A 17,007-nucleotide genomic window follows, 5' to 3' on the forward strand; every position below is an offset into this window, starting at 1 on the left:
TTATTTGCATTTGATTTCTAATAAAATGGAAAGTGAATTTGTTCCTAGCATGTCCTATGTGATGGGAGATTGTTCACATCTTGGGGTCCCAGGTTTGGGGTGCCTGTGAGGTGAACGCCTGTATTTACATCTGTTGACAGAGAGTCTCTGACTTACCATCAGTGCCTGCTTGCTGTATAAACAGGACAGATCTGTTTGTCCCCGGAGTCTTAGTGTCATCAGGAGACTGCCCTCTGGTGAATGGCACCAGTTCCAGGTCTTCCTGTGGCACTGTGGGCTCCTGCTTCCTTCTCTCAGTTGCGCCTTTATCAGACCCTTCCTGCATCCTGTTCTTCCAGGCTGGCGCTCTGTGCCTGAGTCTGCCCCATGAGCCCCTCCCCTGCTGCCGAGGGGTGCGGCTGGTCTCCCCATAAGCTGCATTGGAGGTGCTCGGATGTTTGCGGATCACAGTGTGGGGCTGGGAATTGCATCAGGTCACTTTATCCTCGGGTGGTCCTGTTACTCTGGGTTTATCTGACCCAGATTTATGCAGGACCCGCTATTGTAAGCCCTTTATACACACTACTTACAGCAGCCCTGTGAGTGGTACTATCATGATGTCCGTTTTACAGATGAGAACACCGAGGCCCAGAGAGGGTAAAGGATCCCAAAGTTACAGTTAATCCTTGGCAGGGTCAGGGTGCAAATTCAGACTTCAGAGTTCGCGCTTTGAACCCTTCTACTAGGAAGTAGGCACTGTTGCTGTTCTTTTTCAGATGGGGAAACTGAGGCACTGAAGGGTTAATTAATTTGCCCTGGGTCCCAGAACTAGTTAGCAGCAGTCCCAGAATTCAAGCCCAGGCAGGTGACTCTGGAGCCAAAGCCCTGAGCCTCTGGTAGACTGAAGATTCCCCGTGGATGGTTGTCTCACCTCTGTCCCAGCAAGTTCAGTGTGGGTGGCTACAGCTGCGGGGACGTTTCTTTCATAAGTGCAGCAATACTCCAGCCTAGCTTTATAGATGGTGCAGTGGGGGCCCTGTTGTCCGTGCTAGGCATTGGAGAGCTGGTCAGCCTGAGGGCCTGTCAAGTGGCTTCTTGGGACTTCAGACGCTAGAGGAATTCCAGGATCGAAAAGTAGGAGGCTGGGTTGGTGCTTCCCCCACCGGTGAAGGGACATGGAGATACTGTCAATGTGGCTTTTGTTCCGACTCAGATTTAGAATGCCTGTCTAATTACAGGAAGTAGAATCCGCGCCCCACGCTTAGCTGAGGATTTCAACATCTCTTGGAGACGTTCTGCATGGACCTGGGGCTGGAGGCTTTGCCCTTGAATGGATTTGGCTCTCCTGCCTTCTCCCCAGGCCACACTTCGTCATCCTGTTTTGGAGATGGCATTTCCTATCAGGCCTGTGCCAGTCTGTGAACATAAACATGGAGGGGAGACAAAGCACAGCTTCTCTCTGTGCCCGGGTCAAGGAACTCAGAACCTTGAACTCAGAAATGCTTAGATCTCAGAGGCCTTAGCCTTGGTGAAGGAGTTGTCTCAGGGCTCAGGTTGACATACCTGAGAAGCACCTGGGAGAAGGGCCAGGGACTAGCACTAACATGGCAGATGTGGCCCTTGGGTTGTGCTCTGTTGAGTTGTCAATCACTTTCTGCAGCTGGTCTTGGAAAGGGTCTGTTCATCTGAAACAGAGATAGCCTGGTAGAGTGGAAAGAGTTTTGTGTTTTACCCCCTTAAATAACAAGCAGATAGAATGGATATTAGCACTGTCTGGGGTGACGTCCCACTCTGTTGCTGGTGGCAGAGTGAAGTGGCAACACTTTTGGATCACAGTGTGGCTGTCTGGATTAGGAACTGCAGTCCGTCCAGTAACGCCCACTCTAAGGCTCTCCAGAGAAAGCCATGCAAAAGAGCATTAGTGTGAATGTATTCATAACAGAGGAAGAGTGGAAGGGTTCTGCAATAGGGAAATGGTAGAGAACATGATAGCAGATTCCCCAAGAGCAGCTCACACTAAAAATTAGATTATGATGACTCTAAGACCACATGCAATTAAAATAAGAAAAAGAAAAACCCCACACAATTAAAAGGGAGCATGCCCCGTGGTCATACCACATAAAATACATGTACAAGACAGACCTGGAAGATAATGTGGAAAAAGAATAGTAGGTCTTATTAGGGTGGTGAGGTCATAGGTAATGTTTCTCCTGTGGAATAAAGAGCAGAGGAAATGGTGCAGATTTGAGATTCAGTCCTGGATTTAATTCTGGTATTGCTACCTCTGATCACCCATCTTTGAGCAACTTTTGAAACGTCTCAGGGTCTCAGAGTCTTCATCAGAAAAGTGAGAGGTGGATTCAGAGACCTTCAGAATTGTTCTGGTTCCAACCACTGTGTCTGCAGGTGGAGTCTGCTAGATTTGCTGCTGTCAGTGAGATTCAGGGTCAGATAGAAGTGTCATTATGTACAAACAGTGATATTTGTGCTCTCTGACTGTTGCTCCCCACACGACTCCTGGCTTGATGAAACTTTCCTTGCAGAGAGCACTCAAGACTGTGCACGGCCTTTCTGAGTGAGGGACAGCAAACCCCCAAGTCTCAAGGTCAAGTGTAAAGTAGGGTGGGGGAGTGGGCTGGTCACTGGGTCCTCTCCCCAGGCCCAGGCCATGCCCACGGCTGCCTCTGGGGGCCTGTTCCTGGGGCCTTGACCCACGCTGCCTGCAGATGGGTCTCTTATTCCCCTGCATCTGCTTTTGGTGAGTCAGAGAGTTTCTGCTCATCGTTTGGTTCATCACTCTTTAGGATTTACACCTTGTAAATGACCCTTCGTCACGACACGCAGATCTTATTAGCCTGGCCTTTGATCTGGGATGCCAGGAGCCCACATGCCACGGGGCCTGGAGAGAAGGGTTTTATGAGGTGCCAGCATGTTGAAGGGCTCTTCACCTCATGCCCGGAAGTGACTTCCACGCCTCACACTGCGTATTCCTCTGCCATCCGCTGGCCTGAGGGAGCTGCATGTGTTCTGGGTGACGGAAAAGGGCTCAGGAATGCAAAGTTGGGCTGACCACTCACCGGGACAAGCCGTGAGGGTGACTGTCAGCCAGGGCTGGAGACCAGGGCCACCTGCCTCAGGCTGCTGAGGGCCCTCCATACCGCAGAGGCAAGCCCTGCAGGCTCCACTCCTCATATGGGACCCTGGGATCCTGAACCTGCCACCTGCCTAGCGTGGGCACCAGCAAGGGCAGGCGTGGGAGAGCCGTCTGCAGAGGCCTGGGAACCTGCACCAGTGTGGGCTGCTGGGATTCTGGTGACGTTCCCAAGCCACAGGCTGAACTCATGAGAGGGTTCCATTTTCCATGCCATTGTCCCGTGCCTCGAGGAGAGGGGCATCTTGTTCCTAAAGTGGGGATCCTCGTTGTGTCTGTGTTCATCTGTGAAAATGGGACGAAGAGACAGAGGTGGCTTTTCAAGGTCATCTTTAGAGTAAGAAATCTTTGAGTTGGGAATCCAGGCCTTCTCTCTGTCCTGCTCCCAGATTCACTCTCCAGCTCTGGTTCTGGTTCTGGTTCTTCCTGAGCCATCTTCCAGCAGCCTGAAAGGAACAGGCCACCTTGCTCCAGCAGGCCCAGGCCCAGGAACTGTAGCCAGCAGAGGGAGTGGAGTGCAGGGGTGGGTGGCTCCAGGTGCCCACTTCCAGCTTTAAGATGGGCAGCTCCCTCTTGCAGCAGGTGCCCACTCTGACGGGTGCTGTTGCCAACGGGCTCCTCTGTTTGAGGTGCTTATCACGGGCACTTACTTGTCTTATACTGAAGTGGGGCCCGTCCCTCAGATCCATTGGCCTGCAAGTGTGGGGCCAAGACTGGCTGTGAGGAAGACTGTGGAGGCAGAAGGATGAGGAGGGAGGAGGCAGGTCAGGAGAGAGGAAGGAGGACCAGGAGAGGAAAAGACAGAGGAGAGTGAGATAAGCAGCCTCATGCAAGCGAGCTGGGGCGGCACCTCCAGAACCCCTGCTCAGGACCTTCAGAGTAAACATCAGGAAGCCAAAGAAGAGCGCAGACAGGGGAACAGGGGGTGGGGAGGGGGAGCAGATGAGGATCTCTCTGTGTCACTTCTAAAAACTGCATGTGAGTCTCCAGTGATCTAAAATAAATAAATAAGTAAAATGTTTGAAACATTCAGGTCTGATATGTGAATTTTCAAGAAGCATTCTATTTTTCTATGTCTTTGCACTATGCTTGTTTTATGCAATAAAGCATAAAAATAGGGAAGCCAGAGCCACTGAAGTCATAAAAAGAACAGAGTACTGATTCAGGCTGCAGCAGGGACGAGCTTTGCAAGCACTGTGCCCACTAAGCACCAGCAGCAAGACCACAAGCCCACGCATTGTGTGTGTGATTGTATCTGCGAGCGAGCTTCGTCTGGGATAAGCAAATCCATAGAGACGGTAGATAGTGGTGGCTTAGGGCTGGGACTAACAGAGGCAGGAGGGATGGGGAGGGACTGCTAATGGTACGGGTTTCTTTTAGTTGCTCTAAAAATAGATTGTGGTGATAGTTGTACAGATCTGTGAATATACTAAAAATCACTGAGTTGTATCTTTAAATAGATAAAATGTATTATGCGAATTATATCTCTATTAAGCTATTAAAAAATGTAGGGTCCTTTGACAATTTTAATGTAAGTAATATGGTTTGAATAGCCCTTATCTGAAATGTTTGGGACCAGACACATCTCAAATTTCAGAGTGTTTCAAGTTTTAGAGCAATTGTATAATGAGCCATCCTGAGTCGAAATGTGAAATTCATTTGTGTTTCTTATATACCTTATGTACACAGCCTGAAGGTAATTTTATGCAATATTTTAGAGTACCTGCGTTTTGACTGGGACCTGTCACATGAGGTCAGAGGTGGGATTTTCTACTTGTGGTATCAGATTTTAGAGCATTTTGGGGTTTGGATTCTTGGATTAAGGATCGGCATCTTGTAATAGCCCTCTGGAAATAGCTGGTGGTGTTTGGATGGAAGTACTTCCAGATTCTGCTTGTAGCTTCCAAGTTCAGGCCACTGTCCCTGGCCCGTTCTTGGCTTCCCCACCAAGCAGGTTCCCAGACTCCCCCCAGAATCCCCAATAGTGTTCCCCAGCACAGCCTGAGGGAATGGAAGCCCATGTGTGTGTGTGTGTGTGTGTGTGTGTGTGTGTGTGTTTTTGCAGGTCCTATGTAGACTTTTTGTAGTTCATGGTAGGTGGCTTCATGCCTGTGTTTTCTAGTGACAAAATGGCAAGTCCCAGAGTGTGAGCACAACAAGGAGGACTGTGGCAGGCAGGATGGGGGTGTTTGGACCCCAAGGTCCACCTCTTGTCACTGCTGGTGGCTGGCTGGTGTCTGGCTGGTGGCTGTGTGCTCCCTCTTGCAAGGGCGGATGGCATAGGAAGGTCCCCAGAGGGAAGGCCTGTGAGTTCCGGGCAAGTCTTTCCAGCTTGCATCCGAACAGGGACTCCGCTGCCTCCGGAAGTGAGCATGACCTTCTGTCCTGTTCCCTTAGAGGAGCTCTTCCCAGGAGAACTCGGTTGGGAAGAGGACTGTGGGAAAACCCATGCAGCTTCTCAGGGGCTTCTCAGCCTCGCTAGGTCTTGGAGGAAGCCCGAGTATTTCCCTGAAGTACTCGGCTTCTTCTGGAGCTGAGTTTTCAAGGGTCCCCAGCGCTAGGCACTGGCTCCCAAGCCAGTTCTGCATGCCCAGCGTGGAGGGCAGCTGTGGACTGCAGCCAGGGAGCCTGATGCTTGTTCTCATGATACTGTTGAGGAGCCCACAGGTCCTGCTGGTGAATGCAGGGGGAGGGCCGGAAACAAATGGGAAACTGTGCTCTAATTGGCTGTTGTCAGAGTGGTCCTCAGCAGATCTGGGTGCTCACTAGAAATGCAGATCACCAGGTCCCAGCCTGCACCTAGCCTCAGAGCTCTGGGTGAGGCCCACACTGGGTTTTAATAAGCTCTCAAGGTTGTTCTTGTGAGCTCCACAGGGCATGAGGACTGTGACACAAGTGATCTGCCACCCCTGGGGCACCTGGGGTTGTGGGCTGTCACTGGTCTGAGGGTGTCCTCTGCAGACACCTCCCACTGTGTGGGCTAGGGAGGGGGAGAGTGCTTGCTCTAGGGCGTGGAGTGGGAATGCTCACAGGGCTTCCCAGAGTTCCCAGGTTAAGGGAGGGAAGCGAAGCTGATGGAGGAACTGAGCTTTTGAAAGATAATATTTTTTCTCCTAAAAATTCAAGACCTGGGGGTGCAGCTCACTGGTAGAGGCTTGCCTAGAATTGCCCTGGGTTCCAAAAAAAAAGGAAAAAAAAAAGAAAGAAAGAGGAATGAATTGGAACATTTACCACCAGGTTTGTGGTATCAAGAAGCTGCTCTAAAGGCTGGGGTGGTGGCTCAGTGGTGGAGCACTTGCCTGGCGTGTGTGAGGCTACTGTGCTCAGCACCACATAAATATAAAAAATAAAGGTCCATGGACAACTGAAAAAGAAGCAGCTGCTCATTTAATACCAACAGTGACAAAGGGAACAAAAGAAAAATAACCCAGGGTCAGAACTGTCTTATTTCTCTGTAATATATGTGCAAATTAAAAATATTATCAAATGCTTTATCTAATAGTACTAACATTAAAGTATTTTTAAAAGTCATCAGAGAGCAATAGAGCGGAAAGGATCATTCTCTAGCTGTGAGCTTGTGGATCTTGGCCTTGGCAGTGTTTGCCCTTCTCCCGAGAGGGGTGGGTTCTTTTAATCCCAAAGGAAACAGATCTGCTGAACATATCAGGCTTCCTTGTTTACTTTGGCTAGAAGGCCTGACCTTAAATCCAGCCATGTGTAGGACAAATGTTATTTATCTGTACACACATGCAAATACATCTACCTGCAAACACAAGTGTTTAGTACACACACACGCGTGCGACATACAGACAGGCCTTGTTCTTGGTTTCATTTTATGTCCACCATTATTTTTTTCCTCCTATACCATCTTTTATTCCTATTTCTGCTTTAATCAAGTCTTCTTATAATTATCTTTCACTTTAAAAATTTTTGAGAAGAGACGAACTATAAATAAAAAAAAATAGAATAAAAATATAATCTGTAGAGAAAAGGTATAGAGGAAATATACCAAATTCGAGTAGGCTGGTTTTTGGCAGGGTGGTGGTGGTGGTGATTGGATTAGATGTGATATTAACTTTGCCTAAAATTTGAGATTTTCTACTTAAGATTGTATCATCAGAAAAATCACTTTTATTTATTTATTTTTCTGCAGCACTGGGAAATGAACCCAGGGCCTCATATATACTAGCAAGGGCTCTACCACTGAGCCACATCCCGAGCCCTAAAACCTTTTTTTTCTTTTTCAAGCAATCTTTCCTCTTTCTTTGTTCAGTACTGAGGATTGAACCCAGGCCTTACACGAGCTTGGCAAGCCCTGGACATCTCCATCTATCCTAAGAAAACAAGTTTCTCCCTCATCCCCTGCCACCAGTGGAAGACGGCCCTCTGATTGGCAGGCAGCATGGCTGTGCAGGGGTCCTCTGGGCTTCACAGCAGCTCTGGGGCATGAGCAGGAAAAGCTGTCGGGCTCTAGGACAGTACAGATGTCTCTTCATATCCACACACACTGCATCTGTGAATCAACCCACTGTGGGTTCAACCAACTACAGGTCGAAAATGTTTGGAAAAAACATTCCAGAAAGTTCCAAAAAGCAAAACTGAAATGTGCTTCAAAGCATTTAGTAATGCTGAATCCACTGAATCCGCTCCAACGGAGGCATGCAGGCATCCCTCTAGGTATTATGAATAATCTAGAGATGATATAAAGTATGTGGGATTTAGCTAGTGGTAGGGGGCCTGCTTGGGGGCCCTGGATTTGATCCCAAGCACAATAAAGAAAAAGGAAGGAAGGAAGGAAGGAAGGAAGGAAGGGGACACTCAAGGATTTGAATGGTTCATATGCAAATGCTATGCCATTTTACATAAGGGACCTGAGCGTCTGTGGATTTTGGCATGGGCAAGACTTTGCCTTGTAATACCAAGGGGTGACTCTAACTCTGGCTGCTTCACCTGATCCTGTGTGGCGGAACGTGAGAGCTGAGAGGCAACATTCTTTTATTTACTTAGATCATTTATTGAGCTCTTCCTGTGTCCCGACTCTCAGTCCCTGCTCTGAGGAATTTATGTCCTAGTGGGGGCGTGGTCAGACAGCAAATTATTAGTGATGCTTGTATGGAAACTATTTCAAATCGTGGTGTCCCCGTGGGATGGTGACAGACCCGATGAGAAGGATGAGGAACAAGGACAGTGGATTTCCAGAGAAGGGGCATCTGGGATGGGCAGGTGCTGGGTGGCCCAAAGAAGTGACAAGCTGTCAGGGTGGCCATGGCCGTGAGCAGGTAGGGGACAGAGTGCATTGGGGATATTAGCTGGGCCCAGACCCACTGGACCTGGGGAAAGAGTCTGAATTTGACTCTGCAGATGGAGGATGGCCCCTGAAGGATTTAAGCAGGCGACTGGCAGCAGCTGAGTAAAGGTTTTAGAAAACTCACTTGGCTGCTTAGGAGGGAGGTTTGGAGGAGGGCGAGAGGTGAAGCAGGGGAGTGACTGTGGAGACTGTCCAAACTGATTGTTGCTGAGGTTTTTCTGTTTTTTTTTTTTTTTTGTGAGGATGGAGTCAGGGGCACAATTTAAGAAGAAAAATTAGAATTTCTGGTAACATTTTACCAAGGGAGAGAATTGCATTTAAAATGTGCATCGATTTTACTTTTTTAGATAATGTTAGTGTATTACAGATATAGGTCTGATCGATTACATAGACATATGCTTATATTTTATACTAATACTTGCAAATATTTGTGAAAAAGTGGATTCTATCCAAAGAAATTTACCACAGTGGGCCATATTTTAAAAATTTTTAATTGACACATAGTAACTGCATGCATTTTTATATGGTGCATTGGGACATTTAGTGCATATATACAATTTGTACTATTCTGATCAGGGTAGTCAATGTGTCGGACGGCCATATCCCTGACATATATAAAGCCAAGCTCAGGGGATCCCAGTTTAGCAGCATCTGCAAGGTTTGATTCATTTCAGAAACCTGAGCTCACCGTGTTGCCAAGGCTGGCATTTTCTTAGCTCAGAACTGCTTACCTGGGTGCAGAACATCTAATATTTTATTTAGGAAGAATGCCTCATTGCTTTAGGCATCTGGAATCCTGGGCTTCATCTTTCTTGTTGCCCAAGTTTGATTCAACCTTGGACAAATCCTTTTGCTTTGTATTTCTGAAGTGCTTCCTATAAAGATGGGTGACAGTAGTCTAGGAAGCCTGCCATCACAGTGGCTGGGTGAGAGCTCCCCGAGGCCTAGGAGAGAGAATGGCACCTGCAAGCGCCCTGTGGTGGGAGGACAGGCTGGGGGTGCAGCACCCCCAAAACAGCCTTTGGCGCTGGAGAGCAGAATGCAAGGTGGGGCTGATCTAGGATCATGTGTGAAGGTTGCCTGGGATTCTAATCTTCAAATGAAGTGCAAGGGGACACTGTTGGAGGGTTTACATCAGGGAGCTCAATAAGGGTGATAGCTACGCTTCTCATTTAATCCCCATGATAAATGTCTGTGCTGGGTAATATTGTCCCCCATTTTAAACCAGCAAGACATTTAGGACCATGGAGATTAAGTAGTTTACCCAAGGGTACCTTGAAGGGGAGCCAGGAAACAGACTCCAGGTAGCCTGAGCCCATGGTCCTTTGTCCTCCGGGTCAGCCTACCTCCATAATAATATCACAGCAGCCACCGTTTTAGAATGCTTTGAACTCTTAAGATGAAAGATCTCCCTTAAATTACAGACTGGTATTATGCTGCAGAAACATGAGCGGCCACGGGAGAGTGGCTGAGCCTGGGCACTCTGGAAAGGTCCGGTGTGTGTGGCTGTGCTCCAGTCCCCCCAGTGCCTAGCTGTCTGGTGGGGGCGTCTCCTGGCAGCTATCAGCACAAAGAAGTTCTGGCTCCTCTGGCCGGTCATTTGACACTGCCATTGTTCATAAGGACACATTGTCCACGAAAAGTGCCCCCCGGGTTAGGGACTTGGAGCTGGGAAATCAGATCTGGGCAGTTCACGTGTGGTTTCCCCGGAGCATCCAAGGACAGGTTTCTCCTTCGTCCCCTCCTCAGCTGGCTTCAGAGCATTCTTAGGGGCTGACGAACCCAAGAAACCCTGTTCAGGGGTCAAGTGGGAAAACACCTGCCAGCTGTGGCCTGTGAGTTTCTTGAAGATGACGACGCGTGTCTCTTCTCTCCTAGTTGACCACGTTGTTCCCGAGCCTGGGACAAGCCTGCTGGCCGCCTTCGACCAGTGGAGGGAATGGGCCGACAGCAAGTCCTGCTGTGACTACTCTCTGCACGTGGACATCACCGAGTGGCATAAGGGCATCCAGGAGGAGATGGAGGCGCTGGTGAAGGACCACGGTAGGTGGCGCTGCCCTGACACCCGCTGCTGATGGCTGCGTTTCCATCCAGGCATTGGCAGGGCCCTGGGGAAATGCTCTGGGTACTGCCTCTGGATCCCAGTTGTGCTTTTTGCTGGTGCCTGGCCCTGAGCAAGGAGAGCGGGCTTTGGGCAGCAGCCCGTGCTCACTGGAGGGCCTAACCCCTTGCGTCATGGTTGGTAGAGAATGTGAGCCCTGCTACAGGCCTGTTTTTGGATGACAGCTGCCTACAGCTTGCTGGTCTCAAGGACCCTTGCTCTCTAGCCAGGCTGGGAGTTGGGGATGTGGTGAGCATTGTATGAGCCCCGTGAGGCTGCTGGGCAGTCAGGGTGTACCTGAGCCGTGAGTGTTGTGCAGCCTTGGAGTCCAGGGTCAATGAGAGAGTGAGGGGACACCTCACACCTAAGTGGTCTTTTCTGTTTCACAATTTCCAGGGATTGGAGAGATTCACTGGGAGGCGGGAGGAATCCACTTTCAGGTGTCTCCAGGACTCTGGTTCACAGGAGCCTGGGGGCTCAGGGGTTTGGTAGGGAAGTCAAACCACGTGGTGTTTCCGGGTCTTCTTGAACTTGGCTGTGGACTGGGTTTCTGGGGCCACTTGTTGACCTCACTGGGTCTTGACCTTCAGGGAAGCATCATGCATGTAGGGGACTTCCAGGCTCAGGCGTGCTGTGTGCTGTGATCCACAGCAGGAGGGAAACCTGGGCGTGGGTGTGGATGTGGATGGGGTGGGGGTGGGGGCAGCCACAGATGTGGTGCAGAATCTGCAGGATGGAGAGCTAGAACCTCAGCCTTATTTCTTTGCCCTTCCACAGGCTAGCTGTGTGACCTTGGGCAAATTGCTTAAAGTTTATGGTTCTCCCTTTAAAAAAAAAAAAAAATCTCCCACATGAGCATACTGCACTGTGATGTTTCTTTCCAGCCTGAAGATTCCACAAACAAGAAAAGTGGGTAACCTTTGACCTTCTTCACATTTGAGAATAACCAGACTCCAATGGATTTAACTTTCAATATTTAGAGTGAATCTACTTTAAACCAGGCCTGAGAGTTACCATGACAACTGTTGCCTAGCAAGGAGAGAAGGGCCAGGATGTCCAGGAGCATTTAACTCAGGCAGCGCCCAGCACCCCAGGTGGCTTGAATTAAGCTCCCAGGCGAGGAGGTTGTCAGGACGATTGTTTAACATTGTGATGGATGTTGGGCAGGGATGTTTGGTCTGGTGCCTCGGGAGGCAGGGAAGCAAGAACTCCGAGACGAAAGGATGGGCCTGGGATGTCTGCTTGTTGAGCCAATGAACTTTTTTTATTTAAAAAAGAGTTTCTTAAAAATCGGCAAGGAGTACAGTCTTCTTGCCAAAGAGAAGACATTTGGTACTGATCTTCACAGACAGAAACTTGTAATTCATTTTCTTGTGAAAGGCACGACAGACTTGTGTTGGGGGCAGCTTAAAAAAAAATAGGAACTGTGGTAAAATACACACAACCCAGAACTCACCCTTCTAACCATCTGTCCAGGACAGTGGCATTAAGCACATCCATCTCCAGAACCCTTCCTCCTGCTACACTGAAACTCTGCACATTGAACAATGCATCTTCACGTGCCCTTGTCTGCAGCCCCAGGCAGCCAGCCCCGTTCCACTTCCTGTCTCTCCAGGCCCCTCACAGGAGTGGATCACGTGGTATTTGTCTTATTGAAGGTGTCAGAATGTCCTTTTTAAGGCTCAGTGAAATTCTGCTGCATGTATAGGCCAGATGTTATCTCATCATCCATCGATGGCCACTTGGGCTGCTATGCACATGGGTGTATACCACTTCAGCTTTTCATTTTGATATCATTTTAAAGCTCCTGAACAACTGTAAGACTACTCAAAGGAATTCTCGTGAACCCTGTCCCCAGAATTCATTGGTTGTTTATGTTTTACCCTGTTTGCTTTATGCTTTATCATTCTCTCTGTATCTCCATCTCTGTCTCTTTTCCTTTCTCCTCTCTCTCTCTCTCTCTCTCTCTCTCCCACATACACACACACACACACACACACACACACACGCATGTGTGGTAGCATCACTTTCTCATTCCCTTTCTGATTATTTGGTTTGGGTTTGTGAATTAAAAGTCACGTCTCCCTCTCTATTTTGTCTGTCACCAGGGGTCAACTCCTTCCTCGTGTACATGGCTTTCAAAGATCGCTTCCAGCTAACGGATTCCCAGGTAAGCGTCAGCTCTTCTGAATGGGCTTGTGGGCATGTGGCTACTGCTGCCCCCTGGGAAAGCATTCTCCAGTATACGTACATCCCTTAGCTTTGTGGGGCTTGACCGGTGGAGTCATTTACGAATGTGATTCAGCCTTTGGGGAGAATGTGAGCCCAGTGCTTTAGCCCTGGGCTTCTCACTCTCATCCGTGTCCTTTTGGTTTGTGCTGCTTTGTAAATTGCGGAGTCCTTGACTGATCCCACCTTCCTCTCTCTCAGATTTATGAAGTACTGAGTGTGATCCGGGATATTGGTGCCATAGCCCAAGTCCACGCGGAAAACGGCGACATCATTGCAGAGGTAGGGGGCTTTTTTTTGCATCATTTCTGCATCTCCTGGAGGGTGACTTGGGTAGCTGAACACCACGGAGGGAGATCAGAGGGCCTGGTGTTCCTGGGCTGGACTCCGCTGCAGTCTCCCTATAGGCATGAGCATCCCGCTAGCCAGTCCCTCTTTCAAGGAGGCTGTTTCCCTTGGAACCATAGTGCAGCTGCCTTGGGTGGGGTTCGGAAGCTCCCTGGTCATGCCTGGGCATCTTACACTGTGGCTGAGGCTGAGGACCAGGAGCATATTGCTCTCAGCCTCCCAGGGGAAGGCTGAGAGGTTTGAAGAGGCTGGTCAGACAGGCCAGGGTATAGGGCAGTGAACCTTTTTCTTTATAAGGTCTTGGGACGAGGGCAGAGTGATCAGCAGAGCCAATTTCACATCTTGCTCGGGTAACCCTGGTCCCAGGTCTCTGCTGGTCAGACCTGAAGGCCAGCTTCCTGACCACCTGGCTTTCTTTACACTTTTCAGGAACAGCAGAGGATCCTGGATCTGGGCATCACAGGCCCTGAGGGGCACGTGCTGAGCCGGCCTGAGGAGGTGAACACCCCCAGATGGGATACGGGCCTTGAGGTCCCTTGGGTGCTGTGCAGAGCATGCAGAGTCTACTTCGTGCCTGTTGAGAACGGGGCTTTTCTCGTGCAGACTGGTCTCTCTGAGAAGCTATGGGTCACATGTGTGTGCACGCGTGCGTTGTATGTCTACACAGGCAAAATGAAGTGTTATACAGAGCCCAGAGGTAGAGCGTGGGATTGTGTGGCCTGAGTGCTCCTCTCTGGTTTTCCAAGCCCTTCCTTGGGAAGCTCTTGATTATCTTCCTGTCGCCTAGTAGTTTATAACCAGCAGCCAGTTACCAAAACAGGAATGCAGATCACAAAGCTCTTCTGTGTCTCTGGGGGGTAGTAAGCTTTTCCGTGGTAAGCCTGCACAGAGTACAACATGATCAGCAGAGTTTGGTGGACAGACCCTTAAAATTGGGGAAGGAAAATTTAGAGCAGGATCCTGTTTGGCGCCACAGCCGAGAATCAGGGCCCTGGCTGGGATGAGTGAGTCACGATTATGAACAGGAAGGGGGCTCACAATCGTGTAGGTGTAGATGACGGACAATCTCTTCTTCCCAAGTAGAATTTTTGGCCTTTAAATGCTTTTCAGATTTTGGTCAAGGTCAAGCTGTGGCAGACCTGGCTAAGGCCGAGTCTGGCAGCTCTGAGCCAAGAGAACAATGAGGGAGTCTGAACAGATGTTCTCAGAAAGAAAGAAACAGATGTTCTACAGAAAGAACTGGTGGAAAAACAGAAGGTGTGGAGGAGGAAGAGCAACCGCCAAGGACCTGGGCAGATGGAGGCTTGAAATTAGGAGTTTTCTTCCAGAAACAGGCGAAGGAAGATGCTTGACCAGAGGGCTGTAAAGGGGCAGGACCACTAAAGCAGAGCTTTAGGGCTGTCCCACAGCAAACAGGAAGACAGCCCGCCTGGGTTTACTGGGAAGGAGAGCTGCGGGCGGGGGGGGGGGAGCTGTTCTGGTTGTACCGGGTGCAGCGTGGGAGGCTTCCCTGGAGTCCCCAGCAGCTAGTTGGGAAGGCTCCTCTGGAGACACAACTCAGGGCATGCACCAGTCAGGGAATGTCTTTTCATCTGACTTGGAGGCACCTGCTCTGTGCCCGGGGTGTTTCCCCTGAGTAATTTCACCCTGTGACAGTCCTTCGAGATGAGGAGGGGTCACAGGGAGTCTTAGAGGCCTGATGGGTGGCACAGTAGAGTTAGAGCTCTACGCTCACTCCAGCTGCACCTCCTCTCCCTTTGTCAGTTTGCCAAGAGGGGTCTGTTGTGAGCTACCCCCTGAGTGGGCGGTAAAGGGAATAAAACATGGAAACATTCTGAGTGGCTCCGAGCACCCCCTCCCATTGGGGAGAGCCCTCAACACATAGGAAGCAGCAGCTAATACCACAGTCCAGTTTCCATGCGGTTTCAGGGTCTTTCTACCACTCACATCATGATGTTAACTGAGTTTGAACTTACCAACACCTTCCTGCCGCCATATGCTTTTCTTCCCAACACACCATGTGGGACCACTCAGTAGGGTTTTCCCTGGTCATTAGCTGAGAAGATTGGAGAGAATTCTGGAGATCACTGTCTGTAATGGGCAAGAGGTGACTGAGCATGTGTTCTTTCTTTTTTTTTATTTAATTTTTAAAATTGCTTTTATTTTTTAAATACATGACAACAGAATGCATCACAATTCTTATTACACGTATGTAACACAATTTTTTTTATAGCTCTGTTTGTATATAAAGTGTGTTCACACCAATTCATGTCTTCATACGTGTACTTTGGATAATGATGTTCGTCACATTCCACCATCCTTGCTAATCCCCTGCCCCCTCCTCTCCCCTCCAACCCCTCTGCCCTATCTAGAGTTCGTCTATTCCTCCTATGCTCCCCCTCCCTACCCCACTATGAATCAGCCTCCTTATATCAGAGAAAACATTCGCCATTTGTTTTCTTTTGGGATTGGCTGACTTCACTTAGCATTTCTTCTCCAACTGCAAATGCCATGATTTTATTCTCTTTTATGGCTGAGTAATATTCCATTGTTGAGCAGATGTTCTGATTGGGGCTGTGTAGGATTCTGCGGGGCAGAGAGATGAGAGAGACATGGTCCCTTCTGAAGGGACTCACGAGCTAGGCAGATAGGAAGCAAGTGCATTGGACAGAACGTGATGAGCTAGGAGCAAGGAGACCCTGGGGGGCCTCACAGAATGTCATGCACTATCTGCCAGGAGCCCAGGGGACCAGTGCTGATGAGCAGGTGGTGTACTGACAGTGTGTGTCTCTGGATAGGTTGTTTCCCTCACAGAAGGTGGGAATAGATGACTTCCCAAGTCCCCGAGAGCCCTATAACAAGGCAGAGATTTTACTTTTAAACTGTCCTACTGTTTTCACGGAGTTCAGCATTGTGTGGAGCAGTGTATGATTATGTACCAGAAGCCCACACATAAGGAGGGTAAAACTTATGGTAGAGGTGGGGTTTAACTGACTTCTCTTCCAAGGAGCGAAGGTTTCAGTTGAGCCTCTTGCTGGCTGGGGCAGGGGTGGGGACCAGCTCACTTCACACAGCACATAGCACACAGCAGGTATGCAGATCCAGACAGAGCCCTGGACCTGGATTCTTCTGTCCAAGGCTGGTCCTGGTGGGAGTCAGTCCCACAGGGGTAGAGCCCCTGGTTAAAGGCTCCTTGTCCCCCTAATTAGACCCATTGCACACGCTAGTTCAGGGCTGGCCCTTCTGGGGAATGTTACTTTGCAAATGGGATCTCGGTAGGGTAGGTCAGAAATCCTCATTAGGGAATCCTTGATAGTGCCTCTTCCCTGTCAGAAGTGTCTGTGTGGGACATTGAATTGGGTAGCTTCTGGCATCCCTGGGAAGTGCTGAGGACTGAGGCAGAGCCCTCTTCATACTTCACTCTGGGGACTTGTGAAGCACTGGAGAGGGAGGGTGGGTCCCTTCTCCAGCTATGCCAGGAATTAAAAACATTTGGGTGTTTAATGAGCATGTTCAAGAGCCATTTGCCCTGCCTGTGGACCTCCAGACAGCCCTCTTCACATAGGTGGTGCTCAGACGGCCACATGTGAATGGAGCTGTCTTATTTCTCGCCATTAGTTTACCAGTTACAGCCAGCGGGGAACCTGAGCCCCAGGCCAACTTGGGGATACTGGGTTAGCGACTCCAGGTGGAAAGTACCAGCTCTGAGGAATGCCCAGCTTTAAGTACCCTTAATAAAGTGAAGTCATTTATTTGTGCAGCAAACATTATTGAGCATCTGCTGCAAACCAGGCCTACACTGGGAGAGTTGGGGGCAGGGCAAGGAGGAACAGGCCACCCCTTCCCTCCCCTTGGTGAGTGCACACCACAGGTTGCTGGAAGGAGCCCGTG

At 49.5% G+C, this 17,007-nt stretch overlaps 1 protein-coding gene across 1 annotated transcript in view; it reads left to right on the forward strand.

Annotated features, from left to right (window-relative positions):
* The window catches only part of LOC114085726 (dihydropyrimidinase-related protein 2), a 62,473-nt gene that overhangs the window by 26,425 nt on the left and 19,041 nt on the right, over positions 1–17,007 (forward strand). The window contains exons 4-7 of the mRNA XM_027926959.2: positions 10,317–10,481; positions 12,648–12,709; positions 12,970–13,050; positions 13,546–13,614. Coding sequence (XP_027782760.1) covers positions 10,317–10,481; positions 12,648–12,709; positions 12,970–13,050; positions 13,546–13,614 — 377 coding nt within the window. The remainder of the gene's footprint in view (positions 1–10,316; positions 10,482–12,647; positions 12,710–12,969; positions 13,051–13,545; positions 13,615–17,007) is intronic.

The sequence above is a fragment of the Marmota flaviventris genome, chromosome 3 (genome assembly GCF_047511675.1).
Source record: "Marmota flaviventris isolate mMarFla1 chromosome 3, mMarFla1.hap1, whole genome shotgun sequence".
In the NCBI taxonomy this organism is placed as follows: Eukaryota; Metazoa; Chordata; class Mammalia; order Rodentia; family Sciuridae; genus Marmota; species Marmota flaviventris.